Here is a 15,523-nt window from a genome sequence, read left to right on the forward strand (position 1 = left end):
AGCCCTCTTTTAACAGTGGTGCCAGAAAGATCCCTGTGGTCCTGTATAGTCTGGCTGAGGCCAGCCTGGAGACAGGGAGGCTGCTAAGGGGGCTGTGGCCAAGGTCTGGGTGGAGGTAACAGAGCCTAAACAGCTGAGAGCTATAGAGGACTATACAGGTGACTAGTCTGATTGGCCTCCTCCAGCAACAGGGAGCTCACTACTTCTTGAATAGCAATCCTCCCCTTTGGGCAGCTCTGCCTGGGAGAAAGTTCTTTCCTAGGCCAGGTTCAAGCCTGCCTTCCTGGGATGATGTGTGGGTGCAGGGATCAGGAAGAAGATGCCACTCATTGTGTAGGAAGATGGAAGCTTGGGAGAAAGTGTGGGGCCACTGAGTTCAAGCTGAGAAGCTTGGTGAAGAGGCTCACTCACCTGTCTGTGGGACTTACTCTTGCCCCTCAAGCAGGGCCCGAGTACTGCCCCTAGGGTGCCCTGGCCCGGCTGGGCACCCTGGGTATTTGTGGTTGGACACAATGAAGCTCCTTAGCTGGCCCCAGGACAACAGCAGAGAAAACAGAGACAAATTTCCACAATTGGCAGTTTTAGGCACACATTTTATTGTTTTATATATATATAAAAGGCAAAAGAGTACATGTGTTGAGTGGAGAATTAAAGGGGTGAAGACCCTATTTTAAGTAGAGTCTCCCAACCCCCATCCTTAAAACTGTAACATCTACTATGTATATTTTTTAAAAAACCAAAAAACATGAAACTTATACCTGGACTTCACCCCACCACCACACATGCCTACATTATGACAGAAATACGTTCTCTGCTCCTACTTATGTACAGCCAGAGCTCCACACCTGGGCTGGGGTCTCCTCCTCCCGGTCCTACCTCCATATTCCCACCCTACCTCCCCCAAAGCCTGTAGAAACCCCCTGCTAGAAAAAGGGTGCACGCGCGTGCACACACACACACACACACACACATACACACACACACTCAGAAACACATATCTGGACCCTCCTCCACATGGAGCCCCCAAAACATGCAGACCCCTGGCACTTTCCTCACTCACAGAGGGGACATACCACAGATGGACCTTTCCCTAGGCTCCCCTAACAGCTAGAATCCTTTCCACTTGGTCCCTTGCCCTGATATCTAGGAAACCACACACACACACACACACACACACACACACACACACTCAAACACCAGCTGCCTATTCTCACTTTTGGGGAGACAAAGAGATATGTTGGCCCTACTCCCTGTCCCAAAACAGCTTAAAGACAGTGTCCTAAGGTCCTGTTTGGGCAGGGTCCAGTGGGGAATCCTGAAGAAGGCCGTCCCACTGCGGGGGGGAGTAGACGGAGTTTCTTAGTCCGGGAGGGGGACCACAAAGGCTTCCAGGGAGCAGCCCCTGCACAGTCTGTGGCTGCTCAAGAGAGGGTGGGGAGGTGGCCCCTGGCCACTCAGATCTGCTCCTTGTGCTTCACGTGGGCCAGCTTCACATTCTCCTGCTCAGTGGAGGGTGCAGGCTGCTCCAGGTGGCAGCCGATCATGAGCTGATACACAAAGACTCCCGCAATGGAGCCCAGAAGAGGAGAGACGATGGGCACCCACCACCAGTGTCGGCCAGTCCTAGGGACAGACACATGTGGTCAGGGGAGGGTGGGGTGGCAAAGGGGAGGCAGGCTGGGACAGGCTGGGTGGAGGGGGCTGCACTCACGTGAAGACTTCAGAGCCCCAGCCAGCAATGGCGGTGAAAAGGCGAGGGCCAAAGTCCCGGGCGGGATTGACAGCATAGCCAGAGTTGAAACCCATGGAAGTGCCGATAACGAGGACCACCAGGCCCACGGTGAAGGCCTCCAGGCCACGGGGGACAGGGTTGTTGTAGGGGTCAACAATGGCCAGCACACACACGATGAGGGATGCTGTGCCAATGAACTGGGGAATGGAGAGGACAGGATGAGGAGCTGCTCCTACCCTACCCTCTGGTCCCTCCTCTGTCCTTGGGCTCCTGGAGCCTTAACACTTCCCAAGTTCACTTCTCTCCAGCAGTGGTGCTGGCCCCTGGGGAACTAGCTGAAGATGAAGATTCCTAGGAATCTGCATGTTTTATAAGTACCTATCACCATGATTCTGGTGTCAGTGTCCCCACACATTGAGACAACCCTGCTATAAACAAGGAGTCCTGTCCCCCAGCCCCCCATGAGATACTCACAGCAGCTTGGTCCTCCTCTCTGTGTTCCCCTAATGAGTCCCCAGCTCATACCTGGTCAAAGAATCCATTGACCATGTCCAAGTGTCCAGAGGGGTAGGTAGCAAAGATGCCAGCTGTGCCATTGGGGCCCGAGACTACAAGCTCATTCTTAGCGAAGTCCCAGATTGCATCTGGTGAAAGATTAGACCCAGAGTGGGTGAGGGCAGAGGCTTACCCGGCTCTCCTGTCTCAGGTCAGGCCCACCCTTCTGGAGGATCGCAGGTGAGCAGCACATCACTGCTGTATTACTCAGAAGTCTATGGAAGGGTGGCAGGGGCGGGGGAGGGGGGTGGGCAGCGAGGATGGTGGATGGCCTGAGACTCTGTTGCCCAACTTGTTTCTTTCTTTCACCTTGTGCCCCCAACCTTGGTCCTGTGCAGTGAATGAGTGAGTCATAAGCTCGGGGCCTGGGCAGGCCCCAGCTGTCTATCATCAAAAGGCCTGGTGCCAGGAGGTCCCAAGCAGAGAAAGGGAGGTAGTGGAGGATGGCAGGGTGGGGAATGCTCACCATAATACAGCCCAAAAACAATTCCAGCACCCAAGAAGGCTCCCAGTGTCTGAGCCAAGGCATAGATGGGCAGCTTGATCCAGGGCTCACGTGCCAAGAAACACATGGCAAAGGTCACAGCAGGGTTCAGGTGGGCCCCTGGGAAAAGAGGAGATGGGACCTATTAGTCACTGTAACCTCCCACAGTTGGGAATCCCAGGATCTCTAACCTCCATATTCCCCTTCTTTGGCCTTAGGGGGCAGGGGTGCAGAGAAGGGTTTCTTGTACCGGATGGTGAGTTGGACTATGTAACAGGCCAACACTGATAATCCGATTCCAAGGTGAGAGTCAGAGGTTCAAAGTGTCAAGTTCCTTCTCCACTCTCCACTTCAAAGGGCTCAAAGCTGAGGCCACGGCTATTCCCTGCCCTTGAGAATGGCCCCCACCACCTCATTCCCCAGTTGGGCACCCTGGGTAATGCCCTTGAAGGTAATGACTGAAGGTGGAGCAAGGCCTTACCAGAGACCTGGCCAGCAACAAGGATGCCCAGGGTGACAGCGAAGCCAAAGGCTAGGTTGATGGTGAGGAAACCACCGTGGGTGCCCCGGCTGAGCACCACTTGGGCCACGGAGCCACAGCCAAACATCTGTATCAGGAAATAGAACCAGGCAGGGAGAGTGAGGCCCAGCAACTCTCACTCCAGAAGGAAGGAGTAAATCCAGCAACCTCCACCTGCAGTCGTCAGAACGGGAAGCCATTCCTGGGGGGATCCAACCCAACCCCCTCCTGCTGCAACTGCACCCTGAAGAAGAAGCAGACATGCCCTCCCACCCACAATGCCCAAACTCTAACAGGGCCCTGTGGAAGGGACTGGAAGCAGAGTCAATGACAGGGAGCCCAGAACATGGCTGGACCATCTTCTCTGATTTTTCTGGAATCTCAGTAGGAGTGAGGTGTAAGGGAACAGCTTTTACTTTAGCATAGTTTGTCCTCCAGCCCTTCAGGTCTGGCCCACAAAGTGGGAAGGCTCTCACTCATCCTCCCACCGCCCCCACCCCCACACTTGCCTCCTTCCTTGCCCCAGACAAGAGCTGGATGGGAGTTGGTCAGGGGGCGGGCAGTGCCCACACAGAAATAGGGAGGAGGCCAGAAGTTAGGCTGAGTCTGCTTCTGAATCTGGAATGTCAGAACCCCTGCCCCTGCCCCTGTTCCTGTCCCAGAGTCTCCTCTCCCCACCTTCCCTGACCTGACCTCAGGAATCCAGGTTCCCTACATAGATGTGGAGGTCCTGAAGACAAAGGTCTGAGTGGCCCCTCTCTCTAGCCCCAACCCGGGACTCAGCAGTGCAAGTGGAGAGACTGGCTCTAAGCTTTCTGACAGGGATGGAGGAATTCAAGAGGACTAAGGTCCCTGATGTCCTGCAAATACAGAACATCCTATTCCTCTTGTTCAAATGTAAAAATGTTTCTGTGCCAGCTGTAAAGAACTATCACCCTGAGCTCCCATAGTGTCCCCCAAAGCTGCTCAGGCCCTGCCCTGGGTCTCCTCTTCTACCTCCCCATAACTAAAAGTTTTATGTCTACCCAGGGGGCAGTTTCCAAGACTTGTGCTAAGAGCCCTTGTCCATTCTGACAGGTCAGCATCCTGTTGTACTGGGTTGTTAAGCATTTTGATTATCATCCCTCAGAAAGACCAAGAGATAGTGAGGAAGCCAGCGGCAGTGATGCGGGGCAAAGGTGTGTAGGCAGGTGAGAGCAAAGATCAGAGATTGTGAGTATGTGGGGGGGGGGGGGGGTAGGGGAGGGAGGCACATAGGGGTCTGGGGCACGCTGCCCTGCCTGGCAGGCCCTGGCCTCAGCTCCTTTCCTGCCTGAGGCCCAAACCTGGCTTCATCCCAGGAGACCTTGGAGGGAAAAGCTGTCAGAGCCAGTTCCACCACCTTGGGGCTAATCTTCCTCTTCCTCCCCCTCCTTCTCCCTCACTCCCCACCTCGATTTGTACCCCAGAGAAAGGGGCTCCCCTCACTCAAAGGCCAGCCCTGATCCTGCCACTGCAGGCTCTAGGTCCCCAACTCACAGGGGTATGTAGGCAAGCCCTTCACCACTCACCGATCTCCCGGGCCTAGCCCTCCTCCTCAGGCAGCCATTGAGGTTCTGCTTTTTCACTGACATCAGATGCCTTACACTCACCTGAGCCTGAAAGCCTTCACAAAAGTAACACCCTCTTTTTGTGGTTGGGGATAAACCAAATGATCCTGGGGCTCAGTGCAAGGTCTGACTGCTCCTTTGTGGCAGAGGCAAACTGAGATGTGGGAGGGGATGGAGAGGCCCCTCTGTGAATGTAGGAGACAACCTCCCCTGCGCTGGCATCTCTCGAACAGGGGGCTGGACCATAAATCAGATAAGCAGTGAGGGACACTAGGCTCTGGGGCAAGAGGGTGAAAAACACCTGCCCCTCCTCCCTTCTTGGCACAGGGAGACAAGGGATGGAGATGACTGGTAGGGCCACTAGTCTTGTGCGGGGCTGTGGATAAAGTGCCCCATCTGGCTCCTCCCTTGCTATTCCTGGAAGCCAGAGGTGAGTCTAAGAAGTTTTCTCCCCATGGCACCCATTCTACCACCATCACCCATTTGAGGTGGGCCACCCCAGCCCTACTTGCCTCCAGTTAAGCTTCCTAGTCTACAGGGGGCTGGCTGGTGTGCATCACCTACAGTGGGGGCTGGGGCAGGAACGGAAGAACCTATCCACTGCAATGAAGCAACTGAACCCAGAAGTAACCCAGGAGAAAACAGGTGTAACCACGTGAAGGGCTGAAAATCAGAGAGTAGCTGGGACAGGAAATGGAGACCTTGAGTGGTGTGTGCCTGTCAGACCCAAGAAATGCAAACAAAGTCACCCAGGAACAAGCTAGGGACGAAACTGGTGTAACCAAGGAGTAAACTGACCGAGGAGTAACCCAGGCAGGGGAAGTGGCCTACCCAGAGAACCCACAAACTAACTCAGAGGCTGTTAGAGGCTGGGGAGTAACTCGGTGTTTTGGCACAGAAGATGACAGCATATGTCTGGGTGACTGACAGAGTCTGGGAGCCACTCAGCACAAGGGGAGCAACTTTAGCGACATCCTGTCCTCTGTGCCCAGGGCCCAGCTGCCTTCCACAGCCTCGTATCTTCAGGATCCTTCTTTCTTCCATTTCTGCTGTTTGCACCCTGTGTGCCTTCCGCCCTCTGCCCCCACCCGTGGAAAACTGTCCTTGCATCGGGGAACTTTTGGACTTTCTGAAGCTTAATTATTCATTAGGGGCCAGATGTCCAGGACCCAAATAATCTAATAAGGGTCCATTTGCCAATGCCTCCACTGCCTCCCAGAGCTGGGCCTCTGGGAACTGGGGAAAGAGAGCCAGAAGACGCTGGAGGTCTCAGACTGCAGGGGTGACTGCTGCCCCCAGCCTGTGGGTTGGGGCACTGGTGAGAGGGTAAAGGATCAGAGCCGTCAGTGGGAGTAACAGGTGGCACTCTGGCAAGTCAGAGCTGTCACAGACGGGGTTAGAGCTGTGGGGGAAGAGCACTCAGGAAGGGGTCATGGTGGGGAGCACAGCTGGGAGAGGGGTCGGGCTGTCTCGAAAAGCAGCCCCTCCCGTGAACAGAGGGGTCAGGGAGCGCGGGGGCTGGAGAGAGAAGGGCTTCTCCGGGCCCCTCCACTCACCACGAGGATGAGGGTCCCCAGGCACTCAGCCAGAGCCTGGCGAAGCAGCCGGTAGCGGATGTGGAGCATCTCCCCGCAGCGGGACACCAGCTCCTTCTGTCGACCCATGGCGGGAGTGGCGGCGGTGCGGGCGGCGGCGGTGAGCGCGGCTGGAGGACGGCCGGGCGGTGGCTGTGGCCCCGAGCGCCGGGTGGCGCCCTTTATAGGAGCCGAAGGCTCTCGCCACGCCCTCCCGGCAGCCCCTCCCGGCGGCCCCTCCCGCTGAGCCCTGAGACCGCCCGAGGTGTGGGCGGCCGCCCCCAGGGGCTTGCCTGGGGAGCCCGGTGAGGACGCGGGGCTGCGGGAAGCTGGGGAGGAAGGTGGGGGGCGGGGAGGAGCTTTAGGGGTGGGGTTCGCGTGGAGAGGGCACTTAGGGGAGGAGGTGTGTTACGGGCTGAGAGGGGATTGCGGGGTTCTGAGAGCCAAAGGTCGGGTACAGGCATGTGTGGGACATGGCTGGGGAGGATGAAGCTGCCAGTGGAGACCTCCTTGCCCCACTCACAGTGAGCCCTGCTCACCCCCACGTGATGGTGGGGGTGAGAGAGACTTGTCAGAAAGGAAGGGAACTGGCCCCATCCAGCTCTACAGTATGGCTGGACCCGTTATGTCCTCAGAGAGGGGGCTGGAGGGAGGAGGCTGTGGGCCCCAAGGGAGAAGAGACCGTCTCATAGTCCAGACCTGCGTGGACTCACAGAACACAGGCGGAGTTCCAGCCAGAGTTCATGGGCCTGTTGTTCCTTGTGCTGAATATGTATCACATGTTGCATGTCCTGATCGGCTCTGTCCATGGCTATGTCCACACATGACATCTGTCCTGTGTACCAGATTGCACCTTCTGGACATTTCTCATGGCTGTGTACATGTCTGTTGAACCTGGCTAGGTTAACTGAATTTGCCACACGTGTATCTGCGCGTGTTTTGCACGTGGCTCCAGAGGGTGAGCTGCAGTTGTCCTGACATGCCACATGCCACATGCTTGCCAGCAGGGTGAGTCCTACCTAGTTGTTTTTAACTCTCTCTTCTCCCACTCTGGCTGATCCCAGCCAGGGGAGAGTCTGACCCTTTAAGAGGTTAAGCTGGCTAAACTGTGAGAGTGGTCAGCCCCATCTGAGGTGGGACGTGGGGCAACTTTGCTCCTCATATTGCATTTATTTTTTAATTTTTATTTTATTTTAGTATTTTATTTTATAAATTTTTTTTTTCAACGTTTATTTATTTTTGGGACAGAGAGAGACAGAGCATGAACGGGGGAGGGTCAGAGAGAGAGGGAGACACAGAATCGGAAACAGTCTCCAGGCTCTGAGCCATCAGCCCAGAGCCCGACGCGGGGCTCGAACTCACGGACCGCGAGATCGTGACCCGGCTGAAGTCGGACGCTTAACCGACTGCGCCACCCAGGCGCCCCAGTATTTTATTTTATAAATAAAATCCCAAGCAGTCTCTGTCGTACTGTCAGCACATGGAGCCTGAAGCGGGGCTCAATCCCACCAACCTTGAGACCATGACCTGAGCCAAAATCAAGAGTCGGACGCTTAACTGACTGAGCCATCCAGGCGCCCCAAAAAAATTATTTAAAAAAATTAATAATTGGGAAACTGAGGAGTGGAGCCTGGACCCTACCTCCACAGAACTGGGAGCAAATATGACTGCACTCCAGTTGCTATGGCAGCATTGCCTGGGGAGACCACATTTTCCAGAGGCACTTAATCCAGGTGGTCTAAGGGCCTTGGGGACTTATCCCTTGAGGAATGGCTGTCAGGAATAAGGGCTCCATTGCCCAAAGGCTCTTAGGCCCAAAGAGATGGGATTTAGCAACACACATCGGGTAAATTTACACACTCTTGCACATGCACACGCACACTCTGAGACTGGCAGCCATGCTTCCCTATAAACCCTCAGCTCTGTTCACATGCTCATGGGATCCCCTTCACATGGGAAACTAGCCATGGGCTCAAACATGTATGTAACCCACATGTGAGGTCTCCCATCGCCCTTGGCCCAGGAAGGAGCACCCCACTCCTCCAGCCCCAACGGGTTGGGAGGCACCATGGTGAATCAGGAGGCCATCACCAAGTGCCTACCCATGGCACCACTGCCAGTCTGTGACTCAAGACAGAGCACTAGACTCCTGGTGCCAGAGCCCAGACTGTGGAAATGGGGAAACTCCCTTAACCATTCTACTTTTTCTTCTCCCTGCCATATGATGTGCTTCTCAGCCTCTCAGTGCCTCAGATGGGGCTCCAAAGGCAGCACGGGGCAGGAATTGGCAAGGAGCTCTCCTCAACACTGAAAGAACATAGGAACCCCAGCCCATAGCACCTTGTCCTCACTGTGCCCCATCCTGGGGCTGCCAGAAGGACAAGCCTGGCCTGGAAACCAGAGCACAGGAGAAAAACAGGGGAACTCTGCCACCAGCAGGCATATATGCAAGGCCCTTAGACACACATGCATTTGCACTCAGCTTACATAGGTATTCACATGTGCTGCACCATATGCTCCTACACAAAACTCACTCATATCTATAATTAATGTGTGGACATACATGTTCATACATGTACCTACACATGCACAATGAGATGGATTTGGGTTGAAGCAGAGAAGGTATGATACAGGTAGAGCTTCATGTTTCTTAGTGGGCGTGAAAGAGGGGGAAGGATACAGTGCCTTCCAAGGGTCCTTTATTCCTGCCAGCCCTCATTTGGGACTAAAAGGGGTCTGGACCTGGGGAGTTTGTGCAGAATTGCCAGGCTGGCCTGAGTTGGGGGGGCAGAAGCAGGACCTCACTGTCTCTTCTCATTGTAGTCAATGTCAACGGCGCCCCCTGGAGCCAGAGACAGAAAGAAGTATGGCTTCAGAGAGAAGTGATTGCACTTGGTAAGGCCAACTCTGAGTCACAGAGCTTACCTATAGCCCTCTGGGCTCCCTCCTGTGCTTTGGGAAGGAAAACTAGGGCCAAGTGCAAGTGCAAGCTAGAAGCCAGCCCACCTGGGAGCTCTGGGAGGATGCAGATGAGGAGGCACCACCTCGTCCCAGGGCATCTTGAGCAAGGTCTGTCTCACCTGGGCGGAGGGCTGAACCCAGGAAGGGGCCTTGACAGCCCATCCACCCGTGGGAGGCTGTGATTCCTTGAGGTCAGAGCTGGGGGAGTGGGTTCCCAGACAAGGGAAGGGCTAAAGATGCAAGTCCCAGCCTGCTGGACCAGAGGGGCTGGCTGGGGCCCTGTAAGAGGAGGTGGTGGCACACCCTTCATTTTCTGCCCCCCAAACTCTTTTTGTTTGAATAGGAGCAGCGTGAACCATCAGAAGACACATGGGCCTTGCTGTTAGCAAGTGGGGTGGAAAAAAGTGTAGACATTAGAAAACAAATCATGCTATAGTCTCCCCAGCCTCTTCAAACCCCCTAAATCTCTTCCAGAGCTTTGGAACAGGGTGGGGGAGGGGCAGGCCAAAGCAGATATACAGACATTTTCAAGTTTAGAGATCACTTCCTCCCATTTGCAAAACAACTCCCAAAAGTGGGTGTATTTTTCCCCTTTCACAGATGACAAAACTGAGGTTTAGAAAGAAGTCACCTGCTGAGGTCTCAGCCAAGCATTGAGCTGGGATTCAAACCTCATGAGGATAAGAAGGTGAGGTGAAGAAGAGGGGTGGAGAGGCCAGGGAGCCTCAGGTCCAAGGCACAGGAGGAGCAGGGAGCCAGAACACAGGAATCCACTGAGTCTCTCCATACCACCTGAGCCCCTTTTCTAGAATGCACCCCACTCTTAGGCCAATGCTGGACACTATTCCTGCTCCTAGGCCTCAAGAGTTGGGGGCTGGCTCTGGACTGGAATTGGGAGTGGAGAGTGGAGATGAATCATCCTATTATGAGCGTCCCCAGACTGGGGGGCGGGCAAGCATCTCCTCCTACTGCGCCAACAGTCACCCCCTGTCTCCAGACAAGATGGCAGAGAGCCCATGAACACATACTACCCCCTTGGGCACTTCCAGCCACATGTCCAGCTCTGAGAAAATCTACCTTTAGACCCATATCCTGGGGACTTTGGATTCACCTTCTGGTGTCTCTGAGCTGCCCTTGGCACCCTTTGAGGACAGCAGAGAGTTGCAGAAGAGGCAGAGAGATGCGGCAGAGGCTTAGACTCCTTGCTGAGGAAGGGTCCAGAGTTACAGGGGCCAGGCCAACAGGTCAGAGGCTTCTTGCCAATCAGAATCTCAGCTCCAAGTCTGGCTTGGCCACTGAACAGTCAGGTGACCTAGCCAGCTCTCTTCTCTCAGCCCTCAAGTCTTAGTTTCTTCATCAGTCACCTGGAAGTTTCATATGGAGTCGTCCCACCCCCCAACCCAGGGCCTCTGTAAAAATCAAGCAAGATTGTGGGTGTTTCAGGCTTTAAAAACTTTATCACACAGTCAACATAGAAAGCAAGACTCATTCTAGAAGCTGCCTCCTTAATCAGAGCCACATTTCCTCATATGTGAATATCCACGTATATCCACATGAGTTCTTGGCTCTGTGTTTGCATGTATCCATGGAGGTCTGTGTGTACAGGGGGACAACCATGGGGTTCATGCATGCATGTGTGTATCCATCAGTGCCTGTGTGTGCATTTGTGTGTCCAAGGGGCTCTGTGTGCATATCTGTGTGTGTCCCTGTCTGGGCCTGGCTGTGGGTCTGGGTCCAGAGTTTACAAAAGCCAGAGATAGAGGATGGGGATCTGTTGAGGAGTCTGGGGACTAGCTGGCCGGACAGTTGGCCCTGCCCCAGGCCAGCCTAGAGGGAGAGGAGTTAGTGACATGGAGCTGACACAGACCAGGTTATCACTACAAACAGGCCTAGGGTGTCTGGAGAGCTCTGGTTCATACCTCAGGATCAGATCCCTGGAGCCCCTGGCCTTTATGTTTTCCTCTCTCTCTCTTCACTAGCAGGAAAGCTTCTGGAACCAGGATGGTTGCCTCAGAATGAGGGGTCAGAACCAGAGATTGAGGAAGAAGAAAAACTCATGGCCTTCCTGGGGGGCCTGAATTAGGGCCTGGCGTTTGCCTGGACGCTGCAGCCAGGAAAGGAGCATAGAGCATTTGGGGGACTGAGGCAACCAGAGAGCTTCCTGGAGGAGGAAACATTTGGCTGGGGATTTTGTAGAGGGTCTTCCGGGTGAAAGCCTGCCAGGCCAGGCCAAGGTAGGTATGGCTGTTTGCCTGATACAAGATGAGAGCACCTGTAGTGAAGCCAGGGCGGGACACTGGTAGCACAGAAGGGCCTTGGGTTCTATACTAAGGGCCTGAACCTTATCAAGGGGCCGGAGACATTCAAGCTGTGCTTCTTTAATCCCCAGGGCTCTGAGGAAGCTCTCACAGGGACTGTGGCAGCTGGAAGCGGGGAGAGGGAAGGCAAGGAGGCAGAGCCCTGGTCCCACCTCCTGTTTCAACCACAGTATTTTAACCATGTTACATCAGGGTTCTAAACAAGATTACAATTGACAAATGTTCCACTGCTAAGAACAGAAACTAATGGGAGACCTGAGGGTTTTAAACAGGGAAGTGGTGTGGTCTCCATTTGCCAGTTAATGGAAGGCGCTGGAAGGATCCCTCCAATTGCTACGTGGAGGATGTGTTGGAGGGGAGAGGCTGAGACCAGGAGGTCGGGAAGGAAGCCACAGAGGAGGCAAAGAGGCCAGATGCAATGGGTACAGGGAGTGAGGAGAGTTTGAATTGGGGATTTAGGAGGCAGAGTGATCAGGGCAGGTCGTCAAGAAGCTGAAATTGGAGGCGAGCCCAACTGGGTAGATAGGAACTTGAACCTGAGATGGAGCCCAGGACAACTGCTCTCTGAGAGGCCTGTGGTCTGAAGGGGGTGGGATGGGGGACCGCAGGGGGAAGGAGGCTCTGCATCTGGTGTTCCAGAAAGGCCATGGGCATGGGTGAGCCCCAGAATTCTCTCCCCTCATCCCAGCCCAGTCTGTGCTAATTACAGAGCAGCCACAGGCTGCCTGCCCCCGGGGGAGAGGTGTCACAAGGGGAAAGATCTAGGGGAGGGGACAGGCTACAGCAGGAAGTTCTGCAGTCAGACTTCAGGTATGACTTCCTGAGGATCTCTAGACCTGGGATGGGTGGGAACTGGGCTCCAGGGAGACCCCACTGATTGGGATGGAGGTGGGGATGTTGTGGGGGCAGATTAGAGAAAGGTCAAGATGCCATATCTATCATTTTTCTTCTTCAAGTTGAAATATATTTGACATATAACATTGTGTAATTTCATTATTTATATATTATGATTGCCATTGTTGCAATAATTAGACCTCCATCACATTACATAATTGTCCTTTTTTTTAGTGGTTGGAATAATTAAGTTCTAGTCTCTCAGAAAGTTTGTTGATTATAATACAGTATTGTTGCCTATATTCACTATACTGGGCATTAGATCCCTCGGGCTTATCTACTACTCATTGTAAATTCATACCTTCAAACATCTGTCCTGCCTCCCCTTCCCCACATATATCTTTTTCATCCAAATCCCTGGTGGTCAAGTGGAACAGGGGACTGGATCTCAGGGCCTTCTTATTCCTTAGGTCAGGGCCCAATCTGGGCCTTGTCAGTCTTTGGAAGACCCCAGCCCTATCCTGTGGAGGTTTCCAGTCTGGAACAGTAGGGGAGAGCTGGGTCCTGCTTTTGAAGAGGTCCCAGTCAGGGGGACAGAGATTTTAGGCTTGAGCTAAGGTGGACCAGAGTGTGCACACTCTCAACCCTCCCCTATCCTTGACTCTGCTCCTTTACGTCTTGCTGATAACAGCTTTATTCAGCTGCCCTGGGTGGAGGGAGAGGAGCAGGGCTGGCAGGTGGCCCAGGACAGAGGAGGGGGGCAGGCTTTGCACTCCTCTCTGCCCCATTGCACAGATCTAGAGTTCAGCTCTCCATTCCTTTATTCCTCTTCACCCCAGCCCTTGGCTTCAGGAGAGCCCAGGCTTGGCAGCGGGGTCTAGAGACAGGATTCTCTGGATCTCCACCCCTAGCTCCCTGTGTGACCCTGGACAAGTTCCTACACTTCTCTGGGCCTCACGCAAACCAGAAAAATTATACTCTCCATCCTGCTTTCAGAAGTTGAACTGTGAAAGGGAAATGAGTCTCTCTCTGGGTTTGGAACACCCTGGTCCCCATTAGTGCCCTGGGCAGTCTAAGAGTCCTGTTGCTCCCCACACACACCCTCCCCCCTCTCTCTGCAGCAGAGGGATGGGCAGGCAAGCTGACCTATGCTTGAGTAGGGTAGGGGTGACTCACGTGCCCCAGGCTTCCCCTCCCCTTAATCGCTCACCTGGATTAATCTATGACTCACAAAGCAAGTACCGGATGTTGGAGGGGTTGTATGTATGTTTGTTTATTGGGGTGGGGGCACTTGGACGAGTCCAAATCCGAGCAGCCCTCAGGACGTCTTTGAACGTAACCTGCTGCAAGGACCCCTAGGCTTTGGGGTCTTGCTCTTTTTCTCCAAAGTAATGTTCTGGGCAGAGGAAAATAGGGTCTTCAGCTGAATGGATTCCAGTTTAGAGGAGATGGTGATACCACAGTCAGAAGAGAGGACACTTTGAGAATTCACTAAATGTAACCACACAGCGAGGCTTAGAAGGTCTGACAGAACTGGGGAAACCAAAGCCCCGAGAAGAAGGCTTTGTTTAAAGCCACAGAAACAATCCAGAGTTTTTGCCTCTGTTTTTTTTAATGTTTATTTATTTTTGAGAAAGAGAAACAGAGAGTGCAAGCCAGGGAGGGGCAGAGAGAGAGGGAGACACAGAATCCGAAGCAGGCTCCAGGCTCCGAGCTGTCAGCACAGAGCCTGATGCAGGACTCGAAGTCACAAACCGTGAGATCATGACCCGAGCCGAAGCCAGATGCTTAACTGCTTAGACTGAGCTACTCAGGCACCCCCCACCCCCCCAGAGTTTTTGCCTCTTTATCTGAGAGCTTTCTCTCCTGACCTACTCTTCAAAAAGAGAGTTCCCCTTTTACAGTAACTCTGAGCTGGAGACAAAACCTGCACACAGACTAGTGCATACAGACATGTCCATGCCTCCCAACACACAGAGCAGACAAATCACTCCATACATCAGACTCCTACCCCATCATGTCCACCTGCAGAATTAAATGCAGAACCCCACAGAGGCAGACACACCCACGGGGATGTATAACCTACATCCTGCCCAGCCTTGCTCACACATGAGTTCCTAGTCTTCTCTCCCTCCCTTCCAATGAAGTTCCAGCTCCTCATGCCACCATGGTCATCTTAGACCACACCAGCCTCTTCACCCACTTCCTAGAGATTGGAGGAAACAGGTTGGAGCTACAGTGTGATGGACTGTGAGGTTGGAGCTAGAGATGGAGCCTTGGCTTCCTGCTTTCTCCACAGTGCTGAGCAGGGAGTGCAGAAAGGATGGTACAGCTCCTTGGGTTGTGTTATTTGCCATCTTCCCTTGCCTCATTGTGCCCCTGACAAAGCCATTACCGTGCCCATTTTACAGGTGGTGAAGCTGAGCCCATCAAGGGAAGTGATTTGCCCAAGGAAACATGGAGATAGCAGGGCCAGGGCTCATTTTCCAAGTGGGGACTGGTGTCTGCACCTCTTGGAGCCACCTGCTGCAGTTTTGCCCGGGGGCAGATTCTGTTCCCTCCTTCACCAGGATAATCTAGAACTGGGTTTGTGAAAAGGCCAGAAGCTACAGGACTGAAGCCGACCCATGGATGGAAACAGGATGGTTTGAAACAGGCCAGCACCATCCTTCCCCAGAGCCTACAGAGGGACTGTGGAGAAAATAAGTGAAGAGGAACCAGGGAACACCACAGAACCAGGGTCCATGAGGGCCGGAACTGCATTTCTTTCCCCAAACACAAAGCCTTGTACACCTCTGCCTGGAGTTCATGAATCAAGAGCACAGCTCACATAGCCCATCAATGTATTCTCTATGACATGCCAACATCTAATCTCATGACGGTGACAGGTAGGGACCGGTACAGGTTCACAAAGACTAACAGACTTGGGACAAAATTCAAGATCAGGGCTCCCATA

General features: G+C 53.7%; 1 protein-coding gene and 1 long non-coding RNA gene across 2 annotated transcripts; one reads left to right on the forward strand and one right to left on the reverse strand.

Annotated features, from left to right (window-relative positions):
* Positions 1–572: 572 nt before the first annotated feature.
* Positions 573–6,608, reverse strand: AQP3 (aquaporin 3 (Gill blood group)). The gene is made up of 6 exons (XM_025934957.2): positions 6,437–6,608; positions 3,253–3,379; positions 2,754–2,891; positions 2,258–2,376; positions 1,712–1,929; positions 573–1,623 (listed from the first exon to the last, which is right to left on the reverse strand). The coding sequence occupies exons 1-6, from the start codon at positions 6,542–6,544 to the stop codon at positions 1,455–1,457; spliced, it is 879 nt and encodes a 292-aa protein (XP_025790742.1). The 5' UTR covers positions 6,545–6,608; the 3' UTR covers positions 573–1,454.
* Positions 6,609–9,276: 2,668 nt separating this feature from the next.
* Positions 9,277–15,396, forward strand: LOC147574891 (uncharacterized). Its single transcript, XR_015242802.1, has 2 exons — positions 9,277–9,349; positions 14,979–15,396. It is a non-coding gene; the product is annotated as an uncharacterized LOC147574891 (long non-coding RNA).
* The last annotated feature ends 127 nt before the right edge of the window (positions 15,397–15,523 follow it).

This window comes from Puma concolor, chromosome D4, assembly GCF_028749965.1.
Source record: "Puma concolor isolate L17-30 chromosome D4, mPumCon1.1.hap2, whole genome shotgun sequence".
Taxonomy (NCBI): domain Eukaryota; kingdom Metazoa; phylum Chordata; class Mammalia; order Carnivora; family Felidae; genus Puma; species Puma concolor.

What these genes read in the sequence shown, in the direction of transcription:
- AQP3 (XM_025934957.2), bottom strand. Translation starts at nt 6,544, where the DNA reads ATGGGTCGACAGAAGGAGCTGGTGTCCCGCTGCGGGGAGATGCTCCAC. An exon ending in TGTTTTTGGGCTGTATTATG is followed by an intron (nt 2,377 to 2,753) that starts GTGAGCATTCCC and finishes ATCTTTCACCAG; the next exon opens with ATGCAATCTGGGACTTCGCT. An exon ending in TGGGGCTCTGAAGTCTTCAC is followed by an intron (nt 1,624 to 1,711) that starts GTGAGTGCAGCC and finishes GTCTGTCCCTAG; the next exon opens with GACTGGCCGACACTGGTGGT.